Here is a 27,030-nt window from a genome sequence, read left to right as displayed (position 1 = left end):
GGTTATTATAGAATAGTTTAGAGTTCTACATACATAAGAAAGAATGCTCACTGCCACACACACACACACACACCACACACACACACACACACACACACACACACACACACACAACACACCACACACACACACCACACACACACACACACACACACACAACACATTAGCTGCCAGGAAAAATATTTCTCTCAATGGCGGTAAGCTAGCTCCCAGAAAGAAAACATTTCGTCTGTCAGCTTTCCTCCTTAGTCCTCACACCGGTCTTACGCAATACAATGCTTCATTTGTTCCTTCTTTCTTCCTCATCACATCATACTTCATTTTCTCTCTCTGTAACTTCCCCACATGGGAATTATCTCATCCAAATTGTGTAAACAAAATCTCTTCTTCTTTTTAGAACATGTAGGTTATTAAACCCAGTACAGAACATGTCGGGTCATATCATAGACTATAACATCTAGTCTTGATCTATGGTAGTTATCGACTAATGAGTTTGCCCTTAACCTCTGTGAGAACCAAACACATTGGTTTGTGGTGTGTGTGTGTGTGGTATGCTCTGACTTGTGCTCCTGTCATTAGTCCTAGCTTGGTTACATCACTGTCTACATGGTTGATCAGGGTCTATATAGTGCATCCAAGGTGAGAGACTGACACGCACATTATTTTGCCAGACACTTTTTCCCCTCTGTCTGACCCACATCTCTGTCATATATTTTCAGGTGGAGGCTTATATTTTATCTGTTCATGTTTACCTACGGGATCTGCTTTCTATGGAAGGTGAGATAGTGTGGTGACTGTGTGTGTGAGTACTTACGTGATTGCTGTTGGCGTAACATTGGTGCGCTGAATTGAGACTGATTGTTGTTGGTCTTTGTTAACAGTGCTCATGGATGTGGGATACACACCACTGCTGGTACAACTACCCCTACCAGGTGATGTTATACAGGCTCTTTATTTGGTTGGATGTATTTTGGAATTACAAAGAGTACTGTTGTTGACATTTTCTGGCAGGTAGCCTAGTCGTCAGAGCGTTGGGCCAGTAACCGAAAGGTTGCTAGATCGAATCCCCGAGCTGACAAGGTAAAAATCTGTCGTTCTGCCCAGTGTTCCCTGGTAGGCCGCCATTGTAAATAAGAATTTGTTCTTAACTGACTTGCCTAGTTAATTTTTTTTTTWAATTAAGTAAACTCATGAAGGTGCAAGAAAAATAAGTATGTTACACACATTCAGTAATGTCTGTATCCTTATTCAGATGAACCCTTTCTGTCCCCCCTCCTGACCCCTGCATGTCCTGACCCCTGGCCTGTATAGTCCGTATTAACATAAACCCTGTCTGTCTTGGTCCCTGTTGCTATCGAACAGGTCCTGACTCCAGGCCAGGTATTAACATAAACCATGTCTGTCTTGGTCCCTGTTGCTATCTAACAGGTCCTGACTCCAGGCCAGGTATTAACATAAACCCTGTCTGTCTTGGTCCCTGTTACTATCGAACAGGTCCTGACTCCAGGCCTGTACCACTACTACGTGACTGAGCTGGGCTTCTACTGGTCTCTCATGTTCTCTCAGTTTACTGACATCAAACGCAAGGTGAGACGCAAGACAGGCAACAGATGCTGTCTGTCTGATGGGAACACACACACACACACACACACACACACACACACACACACACACACACAGTGCTGCTCCTTGTTGGGGGGAGGACGATATAGATATGTTACTAACTAACTAAGATATTTCTTTCTGTTGTGTGATATACAGACTCAAGTATAGGAATGTCCTTGACTCCACTGGATTAGAGCAGTTTAGCATGGCTCATTATGAAAGGTCACATGGGTTCTGCTCAGAAATGCTGTTTGTTTCCATGGTTCCAGCACACGGGACAGGATTTATAGTCATGTGATCGCAGGATAGAATATCCCGGTCCTTAATAGAATTATTGAGATTCCTTTCATGGGTTCCATGGAGTCAAGGAAATCCGTCTGGGGTTGGATAAATCTTAAGAAAACTATGTTGGAGTTTGTAAGACTGAGATAAAGATATATATTTTTTCAAAGCAGGCCCTGTTTTTGGTATGCTCGAGTATGGACAAATCAGGGAGGAGTTCTAGAACCAAACCGTCTCTCTGTTTGTCAGCCTTATTGAATGATCTCAGTAATTCTTTGCCTTTGATGTGATCAGGAAGGAAGCAGTCATTTTCAATTTAACCAGGAAGTGCCAGATACATTTCACTCATATCATCCTGCCTTGGGCAAGAAATTGCATCCATTTTATGGAACAAACATAAAATTGCCCCTATGTAAACTGGTAGGGCATGTAAATGCGGCATCATCATTAGGGCTACATAAACTCAGCAAAAAAAAAAGAAACGTCCCTTTTTCAGGACTCTGTCTTTCAAAGATAATTTGTAAAAATCCAAATAACTTCACAGATCTTCATTGTAAAGGGTTTAAACACCGTTTCCCATGCTTGTTCAATGAATCATAAACAATTAATGAACATGCACCTGTGGAACGGTCGGTAAGACACTAACAGCTTACAGACGGTAGGCAATTAAGGTCACAGTTATGAAAACTTAGGACACTAAAGAGGCTTTTCTACCGACTCTGAAAAACATCAAAAAAAGATGCCCAGGGTCCCTGCTCATCTGCGTGAATGCCTGTTAGCATGCTGCAAGGAGGCATGAGGACTGCAGATGTGGCCAGAGCAATAAATTGCAATGTCCGTACGGTGAGATGCCTAAGACGCGCTACAGGGAGACAGGATGGACAGCTGGTCGTCCTGCAGTGGCAGACCACGTGTAACAACACCTCACAGGATCGGTACATCTGAACATCACACCTGCGGGAAGGTACAGGATGGCAACAAAACTGCCCGAGTTACACCAGGAACACACAATCCCTCCATCAGTGCTCAGACTGTCCACAATAGGCTGGACTGAGGCTTGTAGGCCTGTTGTAAGGCAGTCCTCACCAGACATCACCGCAACAACGTCACCTATGGGCATAAACCCACCGTTGCTGGACCAGACAGGACTGGCAAAAGGTGCTCTCTCTGCGAGTCTCCGTTTTGTGTATATTGTCGAAGGAATGAGCGGTACACCGAAGCCTGTACTCTGAAGCGGGATCGATTTGGAGGTGGAGGGTCCGTCAAGGTCTGGGCGGTGTGTCACAGCATCATCGGACTGAGCTTGTCATTGCAGGCAATCTAAACGCTGTGCATTACAGGGAGACATCCTCCTCCCTCATTGTGTACCCTTTCTGCAGGCTCATCCTGACATGACCCTCCAGCATGACAATGCCACCAGCCATACTGCTCGTTCTGTGTGTGATTTCCTGCAAGACAGGAATGTCAGTGTTCTGCCATGGCCAGCGAAAGAGCCCGGATCTCAATCCCATTGAGCACATGGGACCTGTTGGGTCGGAGGGTGAGGGCTAGGCCATTCCCCCCAGATATGTCCGGGAACTTGCAGATGCCCTTGGTGGAAGAGTGGGGTAACATCTCAAGCAAGAACTGGCAAATCTGGTGCCAGTCCATGAGGAGGAGATGCACTGCAGTGCTTAATGCAGCTGGTGGCCACACCAGACACTGACTGTTACTTTTGATTTTGACCCCCCTTTCTTCAGGGACACATTATTCAATTTCTGTTAGTCACATGTCTGTGAACTTGTTCAGTTTATGTCTCAGTTGTTGAATCTTATGTTCATACATATATTTACACATGCTAAGTTTGCTGAAAATAAACACATTTGACAGTGAGAGGACGTTTCTTTTTTTGCTGAGTTTATTTGCCTGGGAGGGGTGTTTTAGTCAGACGACTTCAACCGTTTGTCTGGTCATTGTAGCTGTCAGTTTGTCTGGTCATTGTAGCTGTCCCAGTTTGTCTGGTCATTGTAGCTGTCAGTTTGTCTGGTCATTGTAGCTGTCAGTTTGTCGGTCATTGTAGCAGTGTCAGTTTGTCTGGTCATTGTAGCTGTCAGTTTGTCTGGTCATTGTAGCTGGACATGTCCTCAGTGTGACAGAGTCAGACTGTCTGTTTTGTTTTTGTGGTTCTTCAAAGTGTTCCTTTCTGACCTTGGCTTCCAGTGCTCCCCCTGTAGTAGAGTAGATAATGTGAGATTACACAACTCCTAGTTTCCCCTACAAAGGAACAAACACTCACATACATCGAAAGGAGAGTGGTCTCGAGATGCCACACTTCAAAGTCTTAATTTTCACTCGGTTATTGATTTTCACATCGAACGTGAGAAAACAACTGGAAATCGAGGTTCGTAGGAGATAAATGAGGAAGTCATAAATGTTATTGAGCAGAGTTACTGTATGGAGCTGCTGTAAATGAAATCTGTCCTTACCAACGCAACAAATAAATGCATATCTGTATTCAATATCTGTGATATTTATGAAAACAAACCCAACGTCCTCGTGGTTCCTTGTTGAATTGCAGGACTTCCCCATCATGTTCATTCATCACCTAGCAACAGTGAGCCTGATCAGTTTCTCCTACGCTAACAACATGCTACGTGTCGGGAGCCTGGTGATGTGCGTTCACGACGCATCAGACTTCCTACTGGAGGTGAGTGTGGACACACACACGCACGTACACCCACATACACATACACACACACACACACACACACTACTCAGAATGAGTTGGGAATACATTCTAGTGTAGATATTGTAATATACATCAAAGTACAGTACATGTATTTTGTTCCTCACGAAGAAGGAACTTTTAGAACGTACAATATGACAGTATATCAATGTTTACCTTCTCTCCTTCTTCAGGCAGCCAAGCTGGCCAACTACGCCAAGTACCAGCACCTGTGTGACTTCCTGTTTGTTCTGTTTGCAGTAGTCTTCTTCATCACAAGGCTTGTCCTCTACCCTCTATGGTTAGTGACGGTATGGGTGTCCTCTACACTAKGGTGTATTCATTAGGAATCAAACGAAGTAAATGGGCCGAAACAGGAAGGTACTTAACTGAATTTGTCCAATAAGTAACTTTTGGTTTTGTTTGGAAACTTRAGTTGAAAACATTTTGCTACAGTTTTCACTAACGAAACATCCCTGTTATRTGTCTACCTTCTACCTTTATGGTTAGTGTCTYTCTGTGTGTYTSTGTCTGTCTGTCTGTAGTCACAGCAGCTTGTCTGTCTGTCTGTCTGCCAGGTCTCGCTTGGGAAACAGGTCTGACCTCAATGGGACTTCCTGGTTAAGTGAAGGTTAAATAACATTCAGCAGAGCTATCTAACCTCTGTGGTTAGTTATTGACACTACTCTAAGGGTGCATCCCTATCCCCTATTCCAGAGCCCAAAGTGCCCTGGTCAACAATAGTCGACTACTTAGAGAAGAGGTTTGGGACGCGGAACCATCTGTGATATTAGTATGGATGGAAGCAGCTCTACGGGACGACCGACAGTCGAGGGCCAGGTCTATGATGGGCAGTGGAGGTAACCTCCTGAGCTGCTATATTCAGCGTCTTGGATGTGTGTCCCAAATGACACCCTATTCCTTATGTAGTACACTACTTTAGACCAGAGCCCTATGGCACCCTACTCCCTATATAGTACACTACTTTAGACCAGAGCCCTATGGCACCCTACTCCCTATATAGTACACTACTTTAGACCAGAGCCCTATAGAACCCTATACCCTACATAGTGCACTACTTTAGAACAGAGCCCTATTGAACCCTATTCCCTACATAGTGCACTACTTTAGACCAGAGCCTATAGAACCCTTTCCTACATAGTGCACTACTTAAACAGAGCCCTATAGAACCCTATTCCCTACATAGTGCACTACTTTAGACAACAAGCCTATAGAACCCTATTCCTACATAGTGCACTACTTTAGACCAGAGCCTAATAGAACTATTCCCTACATAAGTCACTACTTTAGACCAGAGCCCTATAGGCCCTTGTCAAAAAGTAGTACACTATAGTTTATATAGGGCAAAGGTCCCCAATTGCATTTAGCCTCGGGACATATTTTCTATTGAGCGGCTAGTCGGGGAGCCGGAGCATAGTTATAAAACATTTATACACTGCAAATTGACCACAAGAATCCAAAACAAATACAGTATTWGACAAAWAATTTCAAACCTTGATTACATATGCCTCTCTCTATTATTTCGGGGGAATACTTGGGAACAGATTTCCTAAATTGAAATGACTTTGAGCTGATTTCCTATCCAACTCAAGGTGCCTTAAAAAATGTTTACCCCCCCCCTACCCAACGTAAAACATATTTTCACATGACCCTCCCCTTGTACTCCAAAATAAATTGCACACCCTCCCCCCATCATGGAATTAACTCAAAAGTTCACAAATAACTGTGTGTTATAAATGTGGATATGGACTTCAGCAMGCTTTTGTGGCACAGTCGATGCCACGCAGGGCTATGGGCCAGGGTTGAAGGTTCACCGGTCACCACAGACTAGCTCACCCTCCCTGTTTCCCTGTTTCACCTACACTACAATCAGAGCTGTCTGTAGACAATAATCAGCTAGGGGGGGGAATGAGATAACATATTTATAATTATATAAAGTTATTGCAACACCTTTTCCACCAACAGGTTTCTGTGACAAACACAAAATAAACAAAGCATACSGACTTCAGGTACTTCAATATCATGGTTTGTGTTTTCAACACACCAATAAATAGACTGTCAAACAAACAGAAAATACATCCCTCCCTTGTAGGTTTACCCTTTAAGGCTTGACAGTCTCTTAATGTCATTCAACTTTATGGTGTTTTGTAACAGACGTCTCTTTCCATTGATCAGTTTGGATTGATTTGATTTGTCAGTTAAGACCAGTACATATACACACACAGTGGCCAGTTTATTAGGTACACCACCCCATCATGAAACTGGTTCGTTCCTACAGACAGTGAGTCACGTAACCGTGGCTTGCTATATAAAGCAGGCAGACGGGCATCGAGACATTTGAGTTATTGTTCGATTGAAGGTTAGATGGGGCAAAACGAGTGACCTAAGCTACTTTGAACGTATGATCGGCGATGCCAGACGCGCCAGTTCCAGTATCTCAGAAACGTCCGGCCTCCTGGGCTTTTCATGCTCGACAGTGTCTGGGGTTTACAGAGAACGGTGCGACAAACACACATCCAGTCAGTGGCAGTCCTGTGGGTGAAAACAGCTCGTTGATGAGAGGTCCAAGGAGAATAGCAAGAATCAGGCACGCTAACAGGCGGGCCACAAACTGCCAAATTACGGCGCAGTACAACAGTCGTGTGCATCTCGGAACGCACAACTCGTAGATCCTTGTCACGGATTGGCTATTGCAGCAGACGACCACACCGGGTTCCACTCCTGTCAGCTAAAAACAAGAAGAAGTGGCTCCAGTGGGTACGCGATCACCAACACTGGAKCATTGAGGAGTGGAAAAACATTGCCTGGTCTGATGAATCTCGGTTCTTGTTGTTTAATGCTGATGGCAGAGTCAGGATTCTGCGTAAGCAGCATGAGTCCATGGCCCCATCCTGCCTGGTGTCAATGGTACAGGCTGGTGACGGTGGTGTAATGGTTAGGTCCCTTGATACCAATTGAGTAACGTTTGACTGCCACACCTTGTAAAATCCAACACCCGAAGAATTCAGGCTGTTCTGGAGGKAAAGGTGGGTCCGACCCTGTACTAAGTGGGTGTACCTAATAAACTGTACACTGAGTGTATCCACACAGTAAAAATATTGTTTTCAAAGTGACCGGGATTGCACAATAGTCAGGGACTTATTTTCATTGTGGTCCCTATTTTATTTACATAGATACAGACACGTTACATTGATATAGACACATTACATAGATACAGACGCATTACATAGATACAGAGATGCAGACCAAAAAAAGATTCACACAGATAGACTCTTGTCTTTAAAACAGTGAATATTAATACAGTGAATATTAAGAGTCTCTGGCTGGTGGACATATCTAACAAATMAAATGAGTCTGTGATAATTCTGTGGACCAAACCAAGTTGAATGAATACTCCTCTTATCCCCACAGATAGCCAGCCTAGTGTCATGTAAATATTCAGTCAATCATATTTCTCAAATACCGGAGCCTGTGGAGTTCAAATAGACTTTTATTACAACGTAATAAAAGTCAAGCTGGTTCATGAATACAATTAACTTTCCAGTCTCAGTACTAGCTGCTTAAAATGCTTGACCATCAGTTGAGTATGAGGGGGGAGTTTAAGTACAATTCTTACCAGCTTGTTTTGCCTGGTCTTTAGATGTTMGYGACTGCTGGTGAACCATGGTCTGCAGYCATAATCAAAGTGACACTGGACTAGCACACCTTCTAGGGTGTCAGTAGCTAGGCTTCCATCCAAAATGGCGTCTAAAATCCGCAAATAGGCACATTTTCCCATCAGAATTGTGTTTCCATTAAATTGGCTTTATTGCGGTTAAAAGTCTGTGTGGTGCACATCAAAAACTACCTTTGAGGTTAAATTACTACGTATTAAATAAAAGTTAAATGGGTTTCCATCACATTTTCAACTCTAGTTCTACTGTTACGTAGGAATATGGAATGTTCCCACTCTGGTGTTGACAGGTCCAGCTAACATCTCACAGATACAGTGTAGGTAAAACCTARATGATGACATTATTATGGACAAAAGAGTGAGATTATTTRTATTTSTCAAAKGGCAGCCAAGCATCGGCCATCTTGTCACCAGAATAAAACCCTTGATATTTATTGTAAAGGAGCATCAATCTCATCACCTTGTGAAGTTCATCATTATTAATTTAATCTGTAGCCTAATAAACTTCATGCTTTCCTGATGAGTCAAAGTGGGAGGACCACACAACATATCATCGCGTGACTCCCAAGTTTACTTCGATATTATGATTATTTATATCAATAAATCAAATCAAATTAATTAGTCACATGCGCCGAATACAAAGGTGTAGGTAGACCTTACAGTGGAAATGCTTACTTACGAGCCCTTAACCAACAATGCAGTTTCAAAAAATACAGATAAGAGATAAAAGTATCAAGTAATTAAAGAGCAGCAGCTAAAAAATAACAATAATATACAGGGGGGTGATACAGAGTCAATGTGCGGGGCACCGGTTAGTTGAGGTAGTATGTACATGTAGGTAGAGTTATTAAAGTGGACTATGCATAGATGACACAGAGTGGCAGTGGTGTGGAGAGGGGGGGGGGCAATGCGAATAGTCTGGGTACCATTTGATAGATGTTCAGGACTTATGGCTTGGGGTAGAAGCTGTTTAGAAGCCTCTTGGACCTAGACTTGGCGCTCCGGTACCGCTTGTCGTGTGGTAGCAGGGATAACAGTCTATGACTAGGGTGGCTGGAGTCTTTGACAATTTCTAGGGCCTTCATCTGACACCGCCTGGTATAGAGGTCCTGGATGGCAGGAAGCTTGGCCCCAGTGATGTACTGGGCCGTTCGCACTACCCTCTGTAGAGCTTGCGTCGGAGGCCGAGCAGTTGCCATACCAGGCAGTGATGCAACCAGTCAGGATGCTCTCGATGGTGCAGCTGTAGAACCTTTTGAGGATCTGAGGACCCATGCCAAATCTTTTCAGTCTCCTGAGGGGAATAAGTTTTGTCGTGCCGCTTCACGACTGTCATGGTGTGCTTGGACCATGTTAGTTTGTTGGTGATGTGGACACCAAGGAACTTGAAGCTCTCAACCTGCTCCACTGCAGCCCCGTCAATGAGAATGGGGGCGTGCTCGGCCTCCTTTTCCTGTAGTCACAATCATTCCTTGTCTTGATCACGTTGAGGGAGAGGTTATTGTCTGGCACCACACGGCCAGGTCTCTGACCTCCTCCCTATAGGCTGTCTCGTTGTTGTCGGTGATCAGGCCTACCACTGTTGTGTCATCGGCAAATTTGATGATGGTGTTGGAGTCGTGCCTGGCCATGCAGTCGTGGGTGTACAGGGAGTGCAGGAGGGATGAGCACGCACCCCTGAGGGGCCCTGTGTTGAGGATCAGCGTGGCGGATGTGTTGTTACCTACCCTCACCACCTGGGACGGCCGTCAGGAAGTCCAGGATCTAGTTGCAGAGGAGGTGTTTAGTCCAGGGTTCTTAGCTTATTGATGAGCTTTGAGGGCACTATGGTGTTGAACGCTGAGCTGTAATCAGTAATAGCATTCCCACATAGGTGTTCTTTTGTCCAGGTGGGAAAGGGCAGTGTGGAGTGCGATTGAGGTGTGTGTTGTAGGCTAGTCTAGGTAGGATAATTGTTATTGTCCCTAAACAAGATCAATAAGGAGCTTTTTGCGCTGCTGTCACATGTCTTCACTGTTATTTCATGTACAATGATGCACCTGCCTCTTCCGCTTCCATTCAGCTAATCCTATGTCCTATTTGTTATTGAAGATTCATATTGAAGATTGATGCAGCTTTGAATGCTTTGATGTGTGGTGTTGGTTCTAAACTTTGAACATTGAGATATTAAAGACGTGATAGATCAGACGCATAGTATATAAAGGAGTGAGATCTGTAGAAAGACAGAGTGGCTGTGGAATGTGCTGGGTGGACGGGAGAGATCACAGGATTGCTATAGGGGAAGCGAATGGACATCTGTGGATTAGGCGAAGGAGGGGTTGAGGTCAGGTCAGATCCCCTGAAGGGAGTAATAGTGGTTTATTATCCTATTACCCTCTTCCTGTAGAACCGAAGATATAAGGATTGGAGAGAAGGAGGGGTTGTTGTCTTTATACAGCTGTATCGACCCTTTGGGAAGAACCTGGTTAAGCATCTCTAGTGTCCGTGAGTTATTTACTCTGAAAAATAAGAACCTAACAGTGGTATTAAAAAAAACACACACTACCCTCCCCTGTGTACAATAAATAAAAACACGCACAACACTCCTATTTTCGACCATAAATGTCTAACTGTCCCTAAGGGCTGTAATGGAAACCTAGGTAGGGCATAAGGACTAGGGAGGCATATGTTGCCTGACAACAGCCTATCTGTCTGTCTGAGTCTGTCTGTCTGTCTAACTACTGCACTGCAGTCCTCACAGGTCTAGTTTATTAGAAAAATTACAAAAACAATTATGGATTTAATTATGTAGTCTTCTTGGATGAATGGAAACTCTAAATGTTTTTAGTGAGCTGGTTGGTAGGAGAGTTTACACCTCACAGGGAAGGCAGTTCTCAGAAAAGTACAACTTGTTTTCCCATTTGGAGAAATGACAGTGTGGTTGCATGTGCATTTTGTGCTTTTCCTTCCTTCCGTCCGTCCGTCCGTCTGTCTGGACATACTTTCCATACACATATTAATTCATGGTGTGATCCTTCCTGTGTTGTTCCAGGATCCTGAACACAACATTGTTTGAGAGCTGGGAGATCATTGGCCCATACCCTTCCTGGTGGCTCTTCAACTCCCTACTACTGGTGCTGCAGGTGCTGCATGTCATCTGGTCCTACCTCATAGCCGGGATCGCCTACAAGGCTTTGGTCCGAGGAAAGGTGGGTGGGATGTGAATGTACAGCTCTGACTCGGCCTTGACTTTTTCCACATTTTGTTACATTACAGCCTTGTTCTAAAATGGATTAAATCGTTTTCTCCCCTCAATCTACACACAATACCCCATAATGACAAAGCAATTTTTTTTTWWACTGAAATGTCACATTTACATAAGTATTCAGAACCTTTACTCAGTACTTTGTTGAAGCACGGCGATTACAGCCTCGAGTCTTCTTGGGTATGTCGCTATAAGCTTGGCACACCTGTATTTGGGGAGTTTCTCCCATTATCCTCTGCATATCCTCTCAAGCTCTGTCAGGTTGGATGGGGAGCGTTGCTGCATAGTTATTTTCAGGTCTCTCCAGAGATGTTAGATTGAGTTCAAGTCCAGGCTCTGGCTGGGCCACACAAGGACTTGTCCTGAAGCCACTCTTGCATTGTCTTGGCTGTGTGATTGGGGTCGTTGTCCTGTTGGAAGGTGAACCTTCGCCCCAGTCTGAGGTCCTGAGTGCTCTGGAGCAGGTTTTCATCAAGGATCTCTCTGTATTTTGCTCCGTTCATCTTTCCCTCGATCCTGACTAGTCTCCCAGTCCCTACCGCTGAAAAACATCCCCACAGCATGATGCTGCCACCACCATGCTTCACCGTAGGGATGCTGCCACCACCATGCTTCACTATAGGGATGCTGCCACCACCATGCTTCACCGTAGGGATGGTGCCTCGTTTCCTCTAGACGTGACACTTGGCATTCAGGCCAAAGAGTTCAATCTTGGTTCATCAGACCAGAGAATCTTGTTTCTCATAGTCTGATTCTTTAGGTGCCTTTTGGAAAACTCCAAGCGGGCTGTCGTGCATTTTACTGAGGAGTAGCTTCCGACTGGCCACTCTACCGGATTGATTGAGTGCTGCAGAGATGGTTGTCATTCTGGAAGGTTCTCCCATCTCCACAGAGGAACTCTAGAGCTCTGTCAGAGTGACCATCAGGTTCTTGGTCACCTCCCTGACCAAGGCCCTTCTTCCCCGACTGCCAGCTCTAGGAAGAGTCTTGGTGGTTCCAAACTTCTTCTATTTAAGAATGATGGAAGCCACTGTGTTCTTGGGGATCTTTAATGCTGCAGAAATGTTTTGTTACCCTTCCCAAGATCGCTTTATCATTATGGGTTATTGTGTGTAGATTGATGAGGAAAAACATTTATTTAATCAATTTTAGAATAAGTCTGTAACGTAACAAAATGTGAAAAAAATTGGGTCTGATTACTTTCCAAATGCCCTGTATTGGCCTATTACAGGTGAGATGTAGACAGGTGAGTGTGAGGTGTYACTACCAAAGGTAACTACTAGGTACTAGTAGCTGGGATAACCTACCTACTTAACATGGTCAGAGGAAAGGTGAGTGGGATTGATGTATGACAGCTCTGACTCAAGGTTAGAGACAAAACTCTGTGTTCTAGCCAGTCTGTATGAGGACAGGGCCTGTATTCAGACAGCGTCTCAGAGTAGAAGTGCTGATCTAGGATCAGGTCCTTCSTGTCTAGTTCATCTTATTGATTATGATCTAAAAGACAAAACGGATGCTATATCATCAATGTTACTCTTAGAATGTTGTGAATACAGGCCCAGACTTAGTCCATTACGTCAGACTCACAGGCTTAGTTTATTAAATTCCATTAGTCTCAGACCTCATGGCTAATAGTTTTAAATTTTGCCATTACGTCAGACTCAAGGCTAACGTTATTCAATTCCAATTACGTCAACCTCAGGCTAGTTCTTAAATTCCATTTAGTCAGACCTCCGGCTAGTTATTATCATTATGTCAGACCTCCGGTAGTTTTATTAAATTCCATTATGTCAGACCTCCGGCTATAGTTATTAAATTCCATTATGTCACTCAGGCTAGTTATTAATCCATTAGTCAGACCTCAGGCTAGTTATTAAATTCCATTATGTAGACTCAGGCTAGTTATTAAATTCCTTATGTCAGAACTCAGGCTATTGTTATTAATTCCATATGCAGACCTCCGGCTAGTTATTAAATTCATTATGTCAGACTCGGCTATAGTTATTAAAATCATTATGTCAGACCTCAGGCTATAGTTCATTAAATTCCATTACGTCAGACCTCCGGCTATAGTTTAATTCCATTACGTCAGACCTCAAGGTATAGTTATTTAAATATCCATTACGTTCAGACCTCAGGCTATAGTTATTAAATTCCATTACGTCAGACCTCAGGCCTATAGTTATTAATTCCATTACGTCAGACTCAGGCTATAGTTATTAAATTCCATTACGTCAGACCTCGCTATAGCTTTATTCATTCCATTATGTAGACTCAGGCTATAGTTATGAATTCCATTACGTCAGACTCAGGCTATAGTTATTAAATTCCATTATGTCAGACCTCCGCTATAGTATTAATTCCATTATGTAGACCTCAGGCTATAGTTATTAAATTCCATTATGTCAGACCCTCAGGCTATAGTTATTAAATTCCATTATGTCAGACCTCCGGCTATAGTTTTAAATTCCATTTGTCAGACCTCAGGCTAGTTATTAAATTCCATTACGTCAGACCTCAGGCTATAGTTATGAATCCTAATGCTATGATTGTGGAAGCTATAGGTAACATTTCATCTGTGTTTGTTCATTGCTTTCTTCCTCTTCTTGTATTGATTCTCTGTCCTTCTCTCTGCAGAGATGGTTTGTTTCCTCTCTTGGGTGGAGGGTCCCATCTCTCCATCCGTCTCCTCAGTCCTCATTCTCCACTTCACTTGTCCTTGCTTTACTGTCTAAACTACGATTAAGGTCCGTCTATTGGTCAATTGCACACAAGGTCCAACCGAAATTTGACTTCCACATTTAACCCAACCCCTCTGAAAGACACATATACTGTTTTTTTAGGGAGAGGTGCGGGGAACTGTTGTTATTTTGGGGGGATAAGTGCCTTGCTCAAGTGCACAACTGCAGGCAATAGCATCCGGGTTGTCAGCTCACTTCCCGCCAGATTGACAACTACCTTCTCTGCTCTGCAGTCTCCTATCATTCCTTTCACTCTTATGCCAATGTCATTTATTTTTGTTCATGTGGTTGTGGCTTTATGCATATGAGCCAGACGGGCAGTCAGGTTTTTACATGCTCCTTTAAACTCCATCTTGTGGCACTTGTGAGCATGTGCAGTTTGAGTCAGAATTCATTAAGGAAGTCTGATCTATTTTTTGGGGGACCAGAAATAAATTTACATATGAAAATATTCTAATGTTATTTATGTATTTGTAAATAAGCTATGAAGATGAAGTGGCTTAATCTTTTCCGATCTGGTAACATGTTTCCAGGCTGTCTAGCTAAATGTCTACGGAGTTCAATTGTGATGCGTCTTTTTAGAGTGTACGTCAACTGTGATGCGTCTATCAGAGTGTACCGTCAACTGTGATGCGTCTATCAGAGTGTACCGTCACTGTGATGCGTCTATCAGAGTGTACGTCAACTGTGATGCGTCTATCAGAGTGTACCGTCAACTGTGATGCGTCTATCAGAGTGTACGTCAACTGTGATGCGTCTATCAGAGTGTACCGTCAACTGTGATGCGTCTATCAGAGTGTACCGTCAACTGTGATGCGTCTATCAGAGTGTACGTCACAATTGTGAATGCGTCTATCAGAGTGTACCGTCAACTGTGATGCGTCTATCAGAGTGTACCGTCAATTGTGATGCGTCTATCATGAGTGTACCGTCAACTGTGATGCGTCTATAGAGTGTACCGTCAACTGGATACGTCATAGAGTTACGTCAATTACATTGCACGCATCAAGCCATACTTGTAAAAATGTCCCTTCCTTAATGTACTGTTTGTCTCTGTGTAACTGCGTCCTGTTCTCTTTGGGTGCTGATATCCCATCGTTTAAAAAATAAAATAAAAACTTACTTCTATGTGGACTACGTGCACTACTACTCCAACTACTTTTGGAAATATCTCTCTGTCACTTTGAATCGTAACATTGATTTCTCTCTGTCTGACAGGTTTCTAAGGATGACCGCAGTGATGTTGAGAGCAGCTCAGAGGAGGAGGTGGACACCAACGGGACCAATGCAGGGGGGTTAACATGGTGTTCTCTTCGTAAGGTAGAGAACGGCACCAAACGGCCACGCCGTCACTATACTACCTGGCCACAACAGATACGTAGCAGCAGCAGCAGCAGGTGATAGAAAAGAGGAGTCTGCTGTCTGATTCACAGTATAGGGCTGACTGGGGTCCAATATGTCTGGCCTGGTTACACTGGGCATCCACTAGTTGTCGGAACTGTGCTGGAAAGGACAATGTCGAAAAGAAAAGGAAATATCTGAGCCAGCACAGTACTGTTCAGGTCGGCCCTATAGTGAGAATCAGGCATATCTGAGCCACACAGTACTGTTCAGGTCGGCCCTATAGTGAGAATCAGGCATATCTGAGCCAGCACAGTACTGTTCAGGTCGGCCTCTATAGTGAGAATCAGGCATATCTGAGCAGCACAGTACTGTTCACGCCGACCCTATAGTGAGAATCAGGCATATCTGAGCCAGCACAGTACTGTTCAGTCGGCCCTATATGTGAGAATCAGGCATATCTGAGCCAACACAGTACTGTTCAGGTCGGCCCTATAGTGAGAATCAGGCATATCTGAGCCAGCAGTACTGTTCACGCCGACCCTATAGTGAGAATCAGGCATATCTGAGCCAGCACAGTACTGTTCACGCCGACCCTATAATGAATGTCTGTGAGACTTTCCACTACTAGTTTCATCCTATCTACACTACATCTTGAAGTGCTTTCCTCTCATCCAGTTCCCTGGACGTTTTAAGTCAGTTTCCTCATTCAACTCTGACTCTTAATAATACTGTTTTTTTCCAGCACTGACAATGATCGGTGACTATGAAACAGACGATGGATGAATAAACAGACTACTCGTGACCCATAAATCCAAACTGATTACATTTAACTGATTAAAAACTATTTTCATTCCCTTGTGTCAAGTGAATGGGTCTGACTGTATTTTAATTCCCTTTGTGTCCATAGAATGGGTCTGTAGCTATTTTATCCCTTGTGGCCATAGAATGGGTCTGACTGTATTTTAATTCCCGTATCCATAGAATGGGTCTGTAGCTATTTTCATTCCTTGTGGCCATAGAATGGGTCTGACTGTATTTTTAATTCCTTGTGGCCATAGAATGGGTCAGACTGTATTTTAATTCCCTTGTGGCCATAGATGGGTCAGACTGTATTTGAATTCCCGTGTCCATAGAATGGGTCTGTAGCTATTTTCATTCCCTTGTGGCATAGAATGGGTCAGACTGTATTTTAATTCCTTGTGTCCCACAGAATGGGTCTGACTGTATTTTAATTCCATTGTGTCCATAGAATGGGTCTGACTGTATTTTAATTCCATTGTGTCCACAGAATGGGTTGACTGTATTTAATTCCATTGTGTCTATAGAATGGGTCTGACTGTATTTTAATTCCTTGTGTCATAGAATGGGTCAGACTGTATTTTAATTCCATTGTGTTCTATAGAATGGGTCTGACTGTATTTTAATTCCATTGTGTCCATAGAATGGGTCAGACTGTATTTTTTAATTCCGTATCCATGAATGGGTCTGTAGCTATTTTCATCTTGTGGCCATAGAATGGGTCTGACTGTATTTTAATTCCTTGTGGCCATAGAATGGGTCAGACTGTATTTTAATTCCTTTGTGGCCATAGAATGGGTAGACTGTATTTGATTCCCGTGTCCATAGAATGGGTCGTAGCTATTTTCATTCCTTGTGGCCATAGAATGGGTCAGACTGTATTTTAATTCCCTTGTGTCCACAGAATGGGTCTGACTGTATTTAATTCCATTGTGTCCCATAGAATGGGTCTCGCTGTATTTTATTCATTGTGTCACAGAATGGGTCTGATGTATTTTAATTCCATTGTGTCTATAGAATGGGTCTGACTGTATTTTAATTCCATTGTGTCCATAGAATGGGTCAGACTGTATTTTAATTCCATTGTGTCTCATAGAATGGGTCTGACGGTTTAAATTCTTATTCTACTTTTTAATGTGATGCTGCAGTTTGTTGGGGAGGTGTTCTCTCTCTGTTTTATGTCGTTGAACTGAAGTTATTACTGTATATATTTTTTAAACAATAAATGTTTATTTGTGAAAGATATGTTTTTATTCATATTACACGGCTGTAAAATGACAATACCCCCCCACCACCCAAAACCCCACCACCAAAACCCACCAACCCACACCCCCACACCCAAACCCACCACCCAAACCCACACCAAACACCACCCAACCCCGTGCTTCAGTGTATCCTGAGAAGATTGATATGAGATAGGAGAGATTTCGGGATTTTACATTTAACTTGATTTAATATGACAATTTGGGCATTTAATAACTTAACAAGTAATCCAGTAGTTTAGAAAGATCTCTGCTGCAGTCCTCTCTGTGGTGGCATCTTCTGTGTGCTAAAGGGCCAAGTCAGGACCATGGTGAGAAAGAGACTGAAGACAGATGACATTCTCATTCTTTAGCTACACAAAACGGTTGATCACATGATCAATASCCAAATATTATAATTTGAAGTCTATTGGGAGGAATAGAAATGCCCATGAGTGTGAGGACAAACTATCCAGGCCTCTATGGTTTAAGGGCCTCCACGTTCTGGGTTTCTGCCGCTACCTGCAGCTCTTTCTGCTTGTTCATGTAGCGGTATCCCCGCATGGTGCACAGGTATCCTCCGTAGAGTGTCAATAGCATCATCGAGGCAGAAAATCCCCGGTATCCGAAGTCGGCGAGGCGCTTTGCAGTGGTCAACATGGTGATGGTGTTCCTGGCGGAACCAAATACATGTTGGTCTCGGAGCAGGTTCTCCAGGAACGTCACAACGATGAGTACTAGCTACATGAATCTCATCGTTTACCGATGTGCTTAACAAAGTAGTTATCACAGCTAATTAATATGCCTACATTTCCCTTAACATTATAATCGGGTGTTGATACTAAAGACCCTGATGTAACTTAGCCAGCTAACGTTAGCTAGTTACTGTTAGCTAGTTAAAGGTTAGCAAGCAAGCGTTTCGTTTTTATCAACAAATAACATCGAAATGCTGTGATTTTCCCGTTTCAGATGATTATGTAGCTACATTGCATTGTTGCTTACCTTTCTTGTAAAGGAGAATGACGGTCAGATTGTTGATACCCCTCTCAATGTTAACACTGGCTAACTGCACCTTTCGCAACTGATATCAGGGAGGTTTTGCGAGAGAGAGAAAGTTAATTTGGTTCTTCAGTAATCAGTAGAGGGATGAGTAACAACGTTCTATCGATGTTTCCTGCCGGACGTATTTTGACGACGCACTCGATGGCACAGTTTGGCAATGGTTTCTTTCTACTAGTTCACACAGCTACAAATGTAATATTGTGGCTATATCGTAAAAAATGTATGAAAACAAAAATATGCTTTTTAGTCTTAATTTGAGGTTAATGTTAGCAGTGTGGCTAATGTTAACATCTAATTTTAAGATTATAAATTGTAGAAATATGCCAGGTTTATGACTTTGTGGCTGTGGTAACGTGTAACGATTCCATAGCGACTGCAGCATGTGGAGCAGAGAGTGACTTTCTGGAGGAAAAACAATTTAATAAATTCTTACACAATCCACCAGGAGGACACTAGTGCCAGCCAGCTAAATGACTACCAGAGACGACGTAGCGGCTCCCGCTTCCACCTCTCCCTGGCTGGCACTAGTGTCCACTAGTGTCCCACCCACGTTGTGGGTCCATCTGAACCATGGAAACTCTGCCCTGCTGGGGCTCCTCTCCCTGCTGGCCTTCTGGAATTGCTACCGCTCGGCTGCCCAGAGGCTAAGGAAGCTCGGGCGGTCTTACTTRGACCACTTTAAGGAGTTAAAGATCAGAGGAGACATGGCGGAGCACGCCAGGAAACACTTAACAAAACACAGTGGGATGGCGCTAATGCAGTGCTTTGGTAGTACCACCTGGGATCCTAGACTGCTGCTCTTCATGAGAAAATAGACACTTCCTAGTAGATCAAATCTGACTGGACTTGTACATTTACTTTTAGTATCTGTTATGATGATTGTGTTAAAGGAGTAATCTGAAATTCTTGTAAAAAATATGTTGCTTGAAGTGACAATGAAGCCCACTTGAAATCTGTATGTGCAGGAGCTTCAAGCACAGTTAAATAAGGGTCAGTATGTTGATTGAACACTAGGGGACAATACTGGGTTGTTATCGCTGTCTAATGCCACCTGCATCATGCATATTTTAGACAACTATACAGTTGGTTGYTCAATACTCTTCATACAGGGGGTATTTTTGTGCAATTCTGTGATAATGGAATTAAGCTGACAGATTTTTCACTTTAAAATGTATGCCAAACAAAAAACATTGATTTAAAAGTTTAACAAACCATAGAACTCTGCACAGTGATCAATGATCAATTTACACAGTAAATTAAAAAATAAATAAAATACATTTACTGGGGGGAAAAACTGTGCAGATGCAAAGGTTGGTAACAAAATTACGGTAAAATCTCCCTCAGTTGTATTCTGTTACATAACTTTGTATCTGCCACATGTGGCTTGTTGCACCTTAATTGCGGAGGAAAGGCTCGTGGTAATGCCTGGAATGGAATAAATGGAATGGTATCAGACACATCTAACTAATGGTTTCCATGAGTTTTATACCATCCCATTCACTCCATTCCAGCCATTATTATGGGCCGTCCTCCCCTCAGCAGCCCCCTGTGATTTATTCTGCACAGTTCTTCCTGTAAATGTGTATTTTCAGTGGAGTTTGTTAAAAGTACTCCTTGTGCATATAATTGTATGGTTTGTTAAACTTTGAAATCAATATTTTTAGTTTGGTATACGTTTTAAAGTGAAAAATCTGAGTCTCTCAGCCTAATTATTTTACCATAGAATTGCCCTTTGGCAAACAATCATGAATGTTCGACTGATAGATAACATAATCAATTCATTTTGTATGTTTTCAAAATCAGAAATAAAGCACATGATTTTACTTCTCCAAAGCATGTTACATTTGTTAATGTAATGAATTCTAAACTTGAACAGAACTCTCTCAAATTGCAGTAGAAAATCACCTCTATTAGCCCTGTCTACAACATGCACCTGTGACACAGGAAGTAGATAGCCTAAGCCAGTTGGTCCTATTTCCTGACCCCATAAGAACCACTATCTCGCTGCATGAGGATGATGCTGTTATTAGCCTACTGTCTCACTACAATTGGTTATGACCGCTATTCCAGCTGTTGCATAGCGCTTTGTATGCGCCAAATAAGACAAACGGTTTCTTAAAATACATATTTTTATATACCGATACATATCTTTTTATTTTCTTTACATTAAGAACAACCAAATGTTTAAATTCCTCAGGCTACAAACACAAATCTATCACGTCATGATCTTATGCTATTCTCTCATGCTCTTTACAGAATGTAGATTGACAAAATAATCCAGAAAGTTGATATAGATCTGTTATAAACTCTTATATAATGGTTCTTCAACCCTCAGCCAGAAGGATCCAATGTTGTTGTTTTTTTAATGAGAGCTGAATCTGGAGCTGTCTCTTTGTTCAGTTGTTTTAATCAGCAGCTTGGGTGTAGGGGAGCTGGAGCTGCTGTGGAACCCATTACTGGAACTCTTAGAACCTGGACAGAACGCAAACAGCGGCAATCTAATGGTTAGAACCTAATATCTGCTCTTGTGTCTCAAAATACAGCATTTAGTGTCATTCTAGTCAGTGGATAACATTAAATAGAGTACATTTACTGATGTATTATTTCAGTAGTACCTACAGTATTCTACTTACTGTAGTTGGACACTGACTGGATGTTGAGAATAGATTGATGTCCAATCCTGAGAGAAAAATAGATACAAGTGTGCTGCTTCAGTGTGTGAAAAGATGACAGATAATACTTTTCACACATTGTTCGGTCCTTGTTTAGAACCTCAACCTATAGACACCATACATACTGTATAATGTGTATCTATAATAATAACTGTCCTCCTCTCCCTCTATACCTGTCCTCCTCTCCCTCCATACCTGTACCTGTTCTCTCCTCTTACTTTCTCTCCCTTCCATACCTGTCCTTCCTCTCCCTCCATACCTGTCCTCCTCCCCTCCATAACTGTCTCCCTCCCTCACATAACTGTCCTCTCTCCTCAATAACTGTCCTCCTCCCCTCATACCTGTCCTCCTCTCCTCCTATACCTGCCTCCTCCCCCTCCCATACCTGTCCTCCTCTCCCTCAATAACTGTCCTCCTCCTTCCATAACTGTCCTCCTCTCCCTCCATACCTTGTCTCCTCCCCCTCCATACCTGTCCCTCTCCCGCCATACCTGTCCTCCTCTCCCTCAATAACTGTCCTCTTCTCTCCCTCCATACCTGTCCTCCTCTCCCCATACCTGTCCTCCTCCCCTTCCATACCTGTCCTCCTCTCCCTCCATACCTGTCCTCCTCCTCCCTCCATACTGTCCCCTCTCCCTCCATACCTTCTCTCCCCCTCTAACCTGTATCCTCTCCCTCCATCCATTCCTCCTCTCCCTCGCATACCTGTCCTCGCCTTCCATACCGTCCTCCTCTCCCTCACTACTTCCTCCTCCCCCTCCATACCTGTCCCCTCTCCCTCCCATACCTGTCCTCCTCCCCCTCTTACCTGTACGCCTCTCCTCCATACTGTCCTCCTCCCCTCCATACCGTCCCCCTCTCCCTCCATACCTGTCCTCCCCCTCTATACCTGTACTCCTTCTCCCTCCCTTCCGTCCTCCCTCCTAGTAATTTTCTGTAGGTGGCTATCTCTATGTCCAGGGCCAGCTTGATCATTCATCAGGTCCTGGTACTCTCTGAGCTGACTGGCCATGTCCTGCTTGGCCCTCTGCAGAGCATCCTCCAGATCTCTGATCCTGGCCTTAGCCTCCTTCACAGCCACTTCCCCAGCGGCCTCAGCTCAGCTATCTGGTCTCCAGGTTGGCTCGCTACATGATGAGATAGTGTAAGTTAGTTAGGTTAGAGACTTAGCCATCCCACAGCAGCTCCGCGTCCCTCAGCCCCCTCGGCTATCTGGTCCTCCAGTTGGCACGCTACATGTAGATAGTTAGAGTTAGTTAGGTTAGAGACTTAGCCACTTCCACAAGCCAGCTCCCGGGCCCTCAGCCTCGGCTATCCTGGTCCTCCAGGTTGGCACGCTTACATGTAGAGAGTAGTTAAGTTAGTAGGTTAGAGACTTAGCACTTCCCCAGCCAGCTCCCCGCGGCCCTCAGCCTCGGCTATCTGGTCCTCCAGGTTGGCTGCGCTACATGATAGATAGGTAAGTTAGAGTTAGGTTAGGTTAGAGACTTAGCCACTACCACAGCCAGCTCCCCGCGGCCCTCAGCCTCGGCTATACTGGTCCTCCAGGTTGGCACGCTACATGATAAGATAGGTAGAGTTAGTTAGGTTAGGTTAGAGACTTAGCCACTTTCCACAGCCAGCTCCCCCGCGGCCCTCAGCCTCGGCTATCTGGTCCTCCAGGTTGCACGCCATGGAGCATCTAACACCAGGGGTTAAGGCTGCATTAAGTCCATGGCAGTACTTGCTTGCTTAAGCCTCATCCCCGAATGGCATATATACGGTCTTAGCGGCAAACACTCCATGCCATGAGCTGCTGAAATCTTTTATCCCACCAAAGTAGATCCCCATCCCATCCAACAGCAGGTGCTGCATCCATAGTTTTGTTTGATATTACTGTGCCTCAAAGCGGTCCGAACCATAAGTGAACTGAGTTGAATAAGTGAACGAACTACCTGTCGTTTGACAGCTTCTATCTCACTCTGCAGACGGACCGATCAACGGTTGATTTCTGCTATCTCTCCCTGTGTGTTCCTCAAAGCGTCGTCTCCGTACTGCGTGGCCTGGATGGCCATCTTGGTTAAACTGAGGGAGAAATAACAACATGCTTATCTTTAAAGGTCCTGAGACCACTTCTCTTGTAGCTTGGCTACCAGCCTGTGTAGCTGAACCTTTCACTCCTGTACTCTGTGTCATATGCCAAAGATATATGTTTAGCATGACAAAAGATGGGAAAGGAGTGGAATGATAGCTAAGCAGACTGGCAGCCAGGCTAGACCAAGGAGTGGAACTGATAGCTTAACAGACTGGCAGCCAGGCTATGACCAAGGAGTGGACTGATAGCTTAACAGACTGGCAGCCAGGCTAGACCAAAGGAGTGGACTGATGAGCTATCACACTGGCAGCCAGCTAGACCAAGGAGTGGAATGATAGCTTAAACAGACTGGCAGCCAGGCTAGACCAAGGAGTGGACTGATATCGCTTACCACTGGCCAGCCAGGCTAGACCAAGGAGTGGAATGATAGCTTAACAGACTGGCAGCCAGCGTAGACCAAGGAGTGGAATGATAGCTTAACAGACTGGCAGCCAGGCTAGACCAAGAGTGGAATGATAGCTAAACAGACTGGCAGCCAGGCTAGACCAGGAGTGGAATGATAGGAATGATTAGCTTAACAGACTGGTAGCCAGGCTAGACCAAGGAGTGGAATGATAGCTTAACAGACTGGCAGGCCAGGCTAGACCAAGGAGTGGAATGATAGATTAAACAGACTGGTAGCCAGGGCTAGACCAAGCGAGTGGAATGATAGCTTAACAGACTGGTAGCCAGGCTAGACCAAGGAGTTGGGAATGATGCTTAAACAGACTTGTGCACCAGCCTAGACTAAGCAGTGGATGCATAGCTTAACAGACTGGCAGCCAGGCTTAGACAAGGAGTGAATGATAGCTTAGACAGACTGGCAGCCAGGCTAGACCAAGGAGTGGATGATAGGAATGATAGCCTTAACAGACTGGCAGACCAGGCTAGACCAAGGAGTGATATAGCCTAACAGACGGCAGCCAGGCTAGACCAAGGAGTGAATTATAGCTAAGCAGACTGGCGAGCCAGGCGAGACCGAGGAGTGGATTGATAGGAATTGATAGCTTAACAGACTGGCAGCCAGGCTAGACCGAGGAGTGAATGATAGGAATGATAGCTTAACAGATGGCAGGCCAGGGCTTAACCGAGGAGTGGGACTGATAGGAATGATAGCTTATATATCAGACTGGGGCAGCCAGGCTAGAACCGAGAGTGGAAGGATAGGGAATTGATTAGCTTAACAGGACTGGCAGCCAGGCTAGACGAGGAAGTGGAATGATAGGATAATGATAGCTTAAACAGACTGCAGCCAGGCTAAGACCGAGGAGTTGGAATGATGGAATGATAGCTTAACAGACTGGCACCAGGCTAGACCGAGGAAGTGGATAATTGATAGAATGATAGCTTAACCAGACTGGCAGCCAGTCTAGACGAGAAGTGGAATGATAGGAATGATAGCTTAACAGACTGGCAGACCAGGCTAGACCGAGGAGTTGGAATGATAGGAATGATAGCTTAACAGACTGGCAGCCCAGGCAGACCGAGGAGTGGATTATGATAGCTTAACAGAACTGCAGCCAGGCTAGTGACCAGGAGTGGAATGATAGGAATGATAGGAATGATAGCTCTTTCACCATCTTTCCAACTATTCTGCCGGACTGATTTGGGATGGGATATGTTTCTTTCACATTGGCCTTTTACTTAGCATGGTTCCAGCAAACAATGACTCAGTATGTTGAAAGGCTTATATTTCAATGTAGTAAGACAAAAAAATCCTCTTTTTTAACCACTTAAATCAAATAGTCAACGTGTTGTTCCCTTGGATTGTTTACACGTCTCAGCCTCCTCTCGGCTTTTTGGTAGCAATGTCTTCGTACCTGAGCCTTGACGGTCTCAGCCACGTAATATGGTCCATGTTGAGGTCTCGACTGTTGTCCATCTGCACCACCAACGAGGTGTCCCTGATGCGCGGCCTGCAGCTCACACAGCTCACTGGATGGAAACAACATTCTAAACCAGTTGTTCATACATTTCTTTATATTGTATGTGATCCTTGCCCGGATTTGAACCTACCACGACTCCACAACTGCCTGCGCCATACAGGGCAACTTTGTAATTGTATTGCATTGTAATTTATTGTAATGTATTTATCTGTAATGTATTGATATTGTAATATATTGTATTGATATTTTACTATATGTATTGAATATATTGACTGGAATGTATGTATTGTAATATATTGTTTTATTGTAATTATATTGTAGTGTGATATATTGTATTGTATTTACTATATTGTATTGTAATTAATGATTGTATTGCAACTATTTTGATTTTAATATATGTATGTATTGTAATATATTCTATTGTCATTGTAATATATTGTTATTGTAAGTATATGTATGTGTTATTGTACTATATTGTTATGTAATTATATTGTATTGTAATATTTTTGCTGATTTACTATATTGTATGAATATTTTGTGTGTAATATATTGTATGTATTTAATATAGTATGTATCTGGTAAAATATTGTATTGTATTGTAATAATGGTGTATTTAATAAATTGTACTGCAATATATTGTATTGTATTGTAATATATATACAATGTAATATATTGTAATTTATTGTATATATTGTATGATTTATTGTATTGTAATATATTATATTGTATTATTGTATTAATATATTTTATTTTATTGTATTGTAATATATTGGTATTGTTAGATATATTGTATTGTATTGTGTAATATATTGTATTGTAATGTATTTGTATTGTTAATATATTGTATTGTAATATATTGTAATGCATTGTAAATTATATTGTGTTGTATTGTAATTATATTGTACGGCAATATATTTATTGTATTGTAATATATTTATTTATTGTATTAGGAATATAGTGTAATAATATTGTATTGTGTAATATATTGTATGTAATATATTTACTGTATTGTAATCATATGGTAATATATTGTATGTATTTGTAATATATTGCCCTACCTGTATTTGGTAAATTATTGTAATGCTAGTATTGTAATATATTGTATTGTATTGTATTGTAATGTATATGTATTGTATTTATTGTGTTGTAATATATTGTAAATGTCTTGTAATATATTTGTAATGTATTGGTAATATATTGTAATTGTAGTGTATTGTAATATATTGTATTTATTGTTAATGTTATTTATTGTATTGTAATATATTTGTACTTTGTTATTCTAAATATTGTATTGTAATGTAATGTATTGTATTGTAATATATTGTTATTAATGTATTGTATTTTTTTTCTATTGTAATATATATATGTATTCTAAGATGTTGTACTGATTGGTAATATAGGGTAATGTACTTGTATTGATATATTGTACGTGGCATATATGTATTGTATGTTTAAATATTTGTGACTGTATTGGAATATGATTGGTATATCTGTGTGATTGTATGGTATATATTGTAATTGTAATATATTGTATGTAATACAGGCGAAAATACAAATGACCTACCCTCCTCATTAGATGACCTAGAGGAGTTGTATCTCATCAGTCAGAGTCTCCCCCTGTTTTCCATATGTCATGTCTTTAGC

At 42.8% G+C, this 27,030-nt stretch overlaps 3 protein-coding genes across 3 annotated transcripts in view; 1 reads left to right on the top strand and 2 right to left on the bottom strand.

Annotated features, from left to right (window-relative positions):
* Positions 1-16,067, top strand: part of LOC112071209 (ceramide synthase 5) — a 35,558-nt gene extending 19,491 nt beyond the window's left edge. The window contains exons 3-9 of the mRNA XM_070439302.1: positions 700-777; positions 882-932; positions 1,495-1,587; positions 4,445-4,573; positions 4,786-4,892; positions 11,317-11,473; positions 15,489-16,067. Coding sequence (XP_070295403.1) covers positions 700-777; positions 882-932; positions 1,495-1,587; positions 4,445-4,573; positions 4,786-4,892; positions 11,317-11,473; positions 15,489-15,671 — 798 coding nt within the window. The 3' untranslated portion in view covers positions 15,672-16,067. The remainder of the gene's footprint in view (positions 1-699; positions 778-881; positions 933-1,494; positions 1,588-4,444; positions 4,574-4,785; positions 4,893-11,316; positions 11,474-15,488) is intronic.
* Positions 16,068-18,045: 1,978 nt separating this feature from the next.
* On the bottom strand, positions 18,046-18,745 carry LOC112071208 (cytochrome c oxidase assembly protein COX14 homolog). The gene is made up of 2 exons (XM_024138656.2): positions 18,656-18,745; positions 18,046-18,326 (listed from the first exon to the last, which is right to left on the bottom strand). The coding sequence occupies exon 2, from the start codon at positions 18,311-18,313 to the stop codon at positions 18,134-18,136; it is 180 nt and encodes a 59-aa protein (XP_023994424.1). The 5' UTR covers positions 18,314-18,326; positions 18,656-18,745; the 3' UTR covers positions 18,046-18,133.
* Positions 18,746-20,826: 2,081 nt separating this feature from the next.
* LOC112071207 (keratin, type II cytoskeletal 8-like) overlaps positions 20,827-27,030 on the bottom strand; it is a 27,319-nt gene continuing 21,115 nt past the window's right edge. The window contains exons 8-9 of the mRNA XM_024138655.2: positions 21,349-21,395; positions 20,827-21,187 (exon numbers count right to left, since the gene is read on the bottom strand). Of these exons, the coding sequence (XP_023994423.1) occupies positions 21,078-21,187; positions 21,349-21,395 (157 nt within the window). The 3' untranslated portion in view covers positions 20,827-21,077. The remainder of the gene's footprint in view (positions 21,188-21,348; positions 21,396-27,030) is intronic.

This window comes from Salvelinus sp. IW2-2015, unplaced genomic scaffold, assembly GCF_002910315.2.
Source record: "Salvelinus sp. IW2-2015 unplaced genomic scaffold, ASM291031v2 Un_scaffold1546, whole genome shotgun sequence".
In the NCBI taxonomy this organism is placed as follows: Eukaryota; Metazoa; Chordata; class Actinopteri; order Salmoniformes; family Salmonidae; genus Salvelinus; species Salvelinus sp. IW2-2015.
Note: the sequence above shows the minus strand (reverse complement) of the source record. Positions and strands in the feature narration are given on the sequence as shown.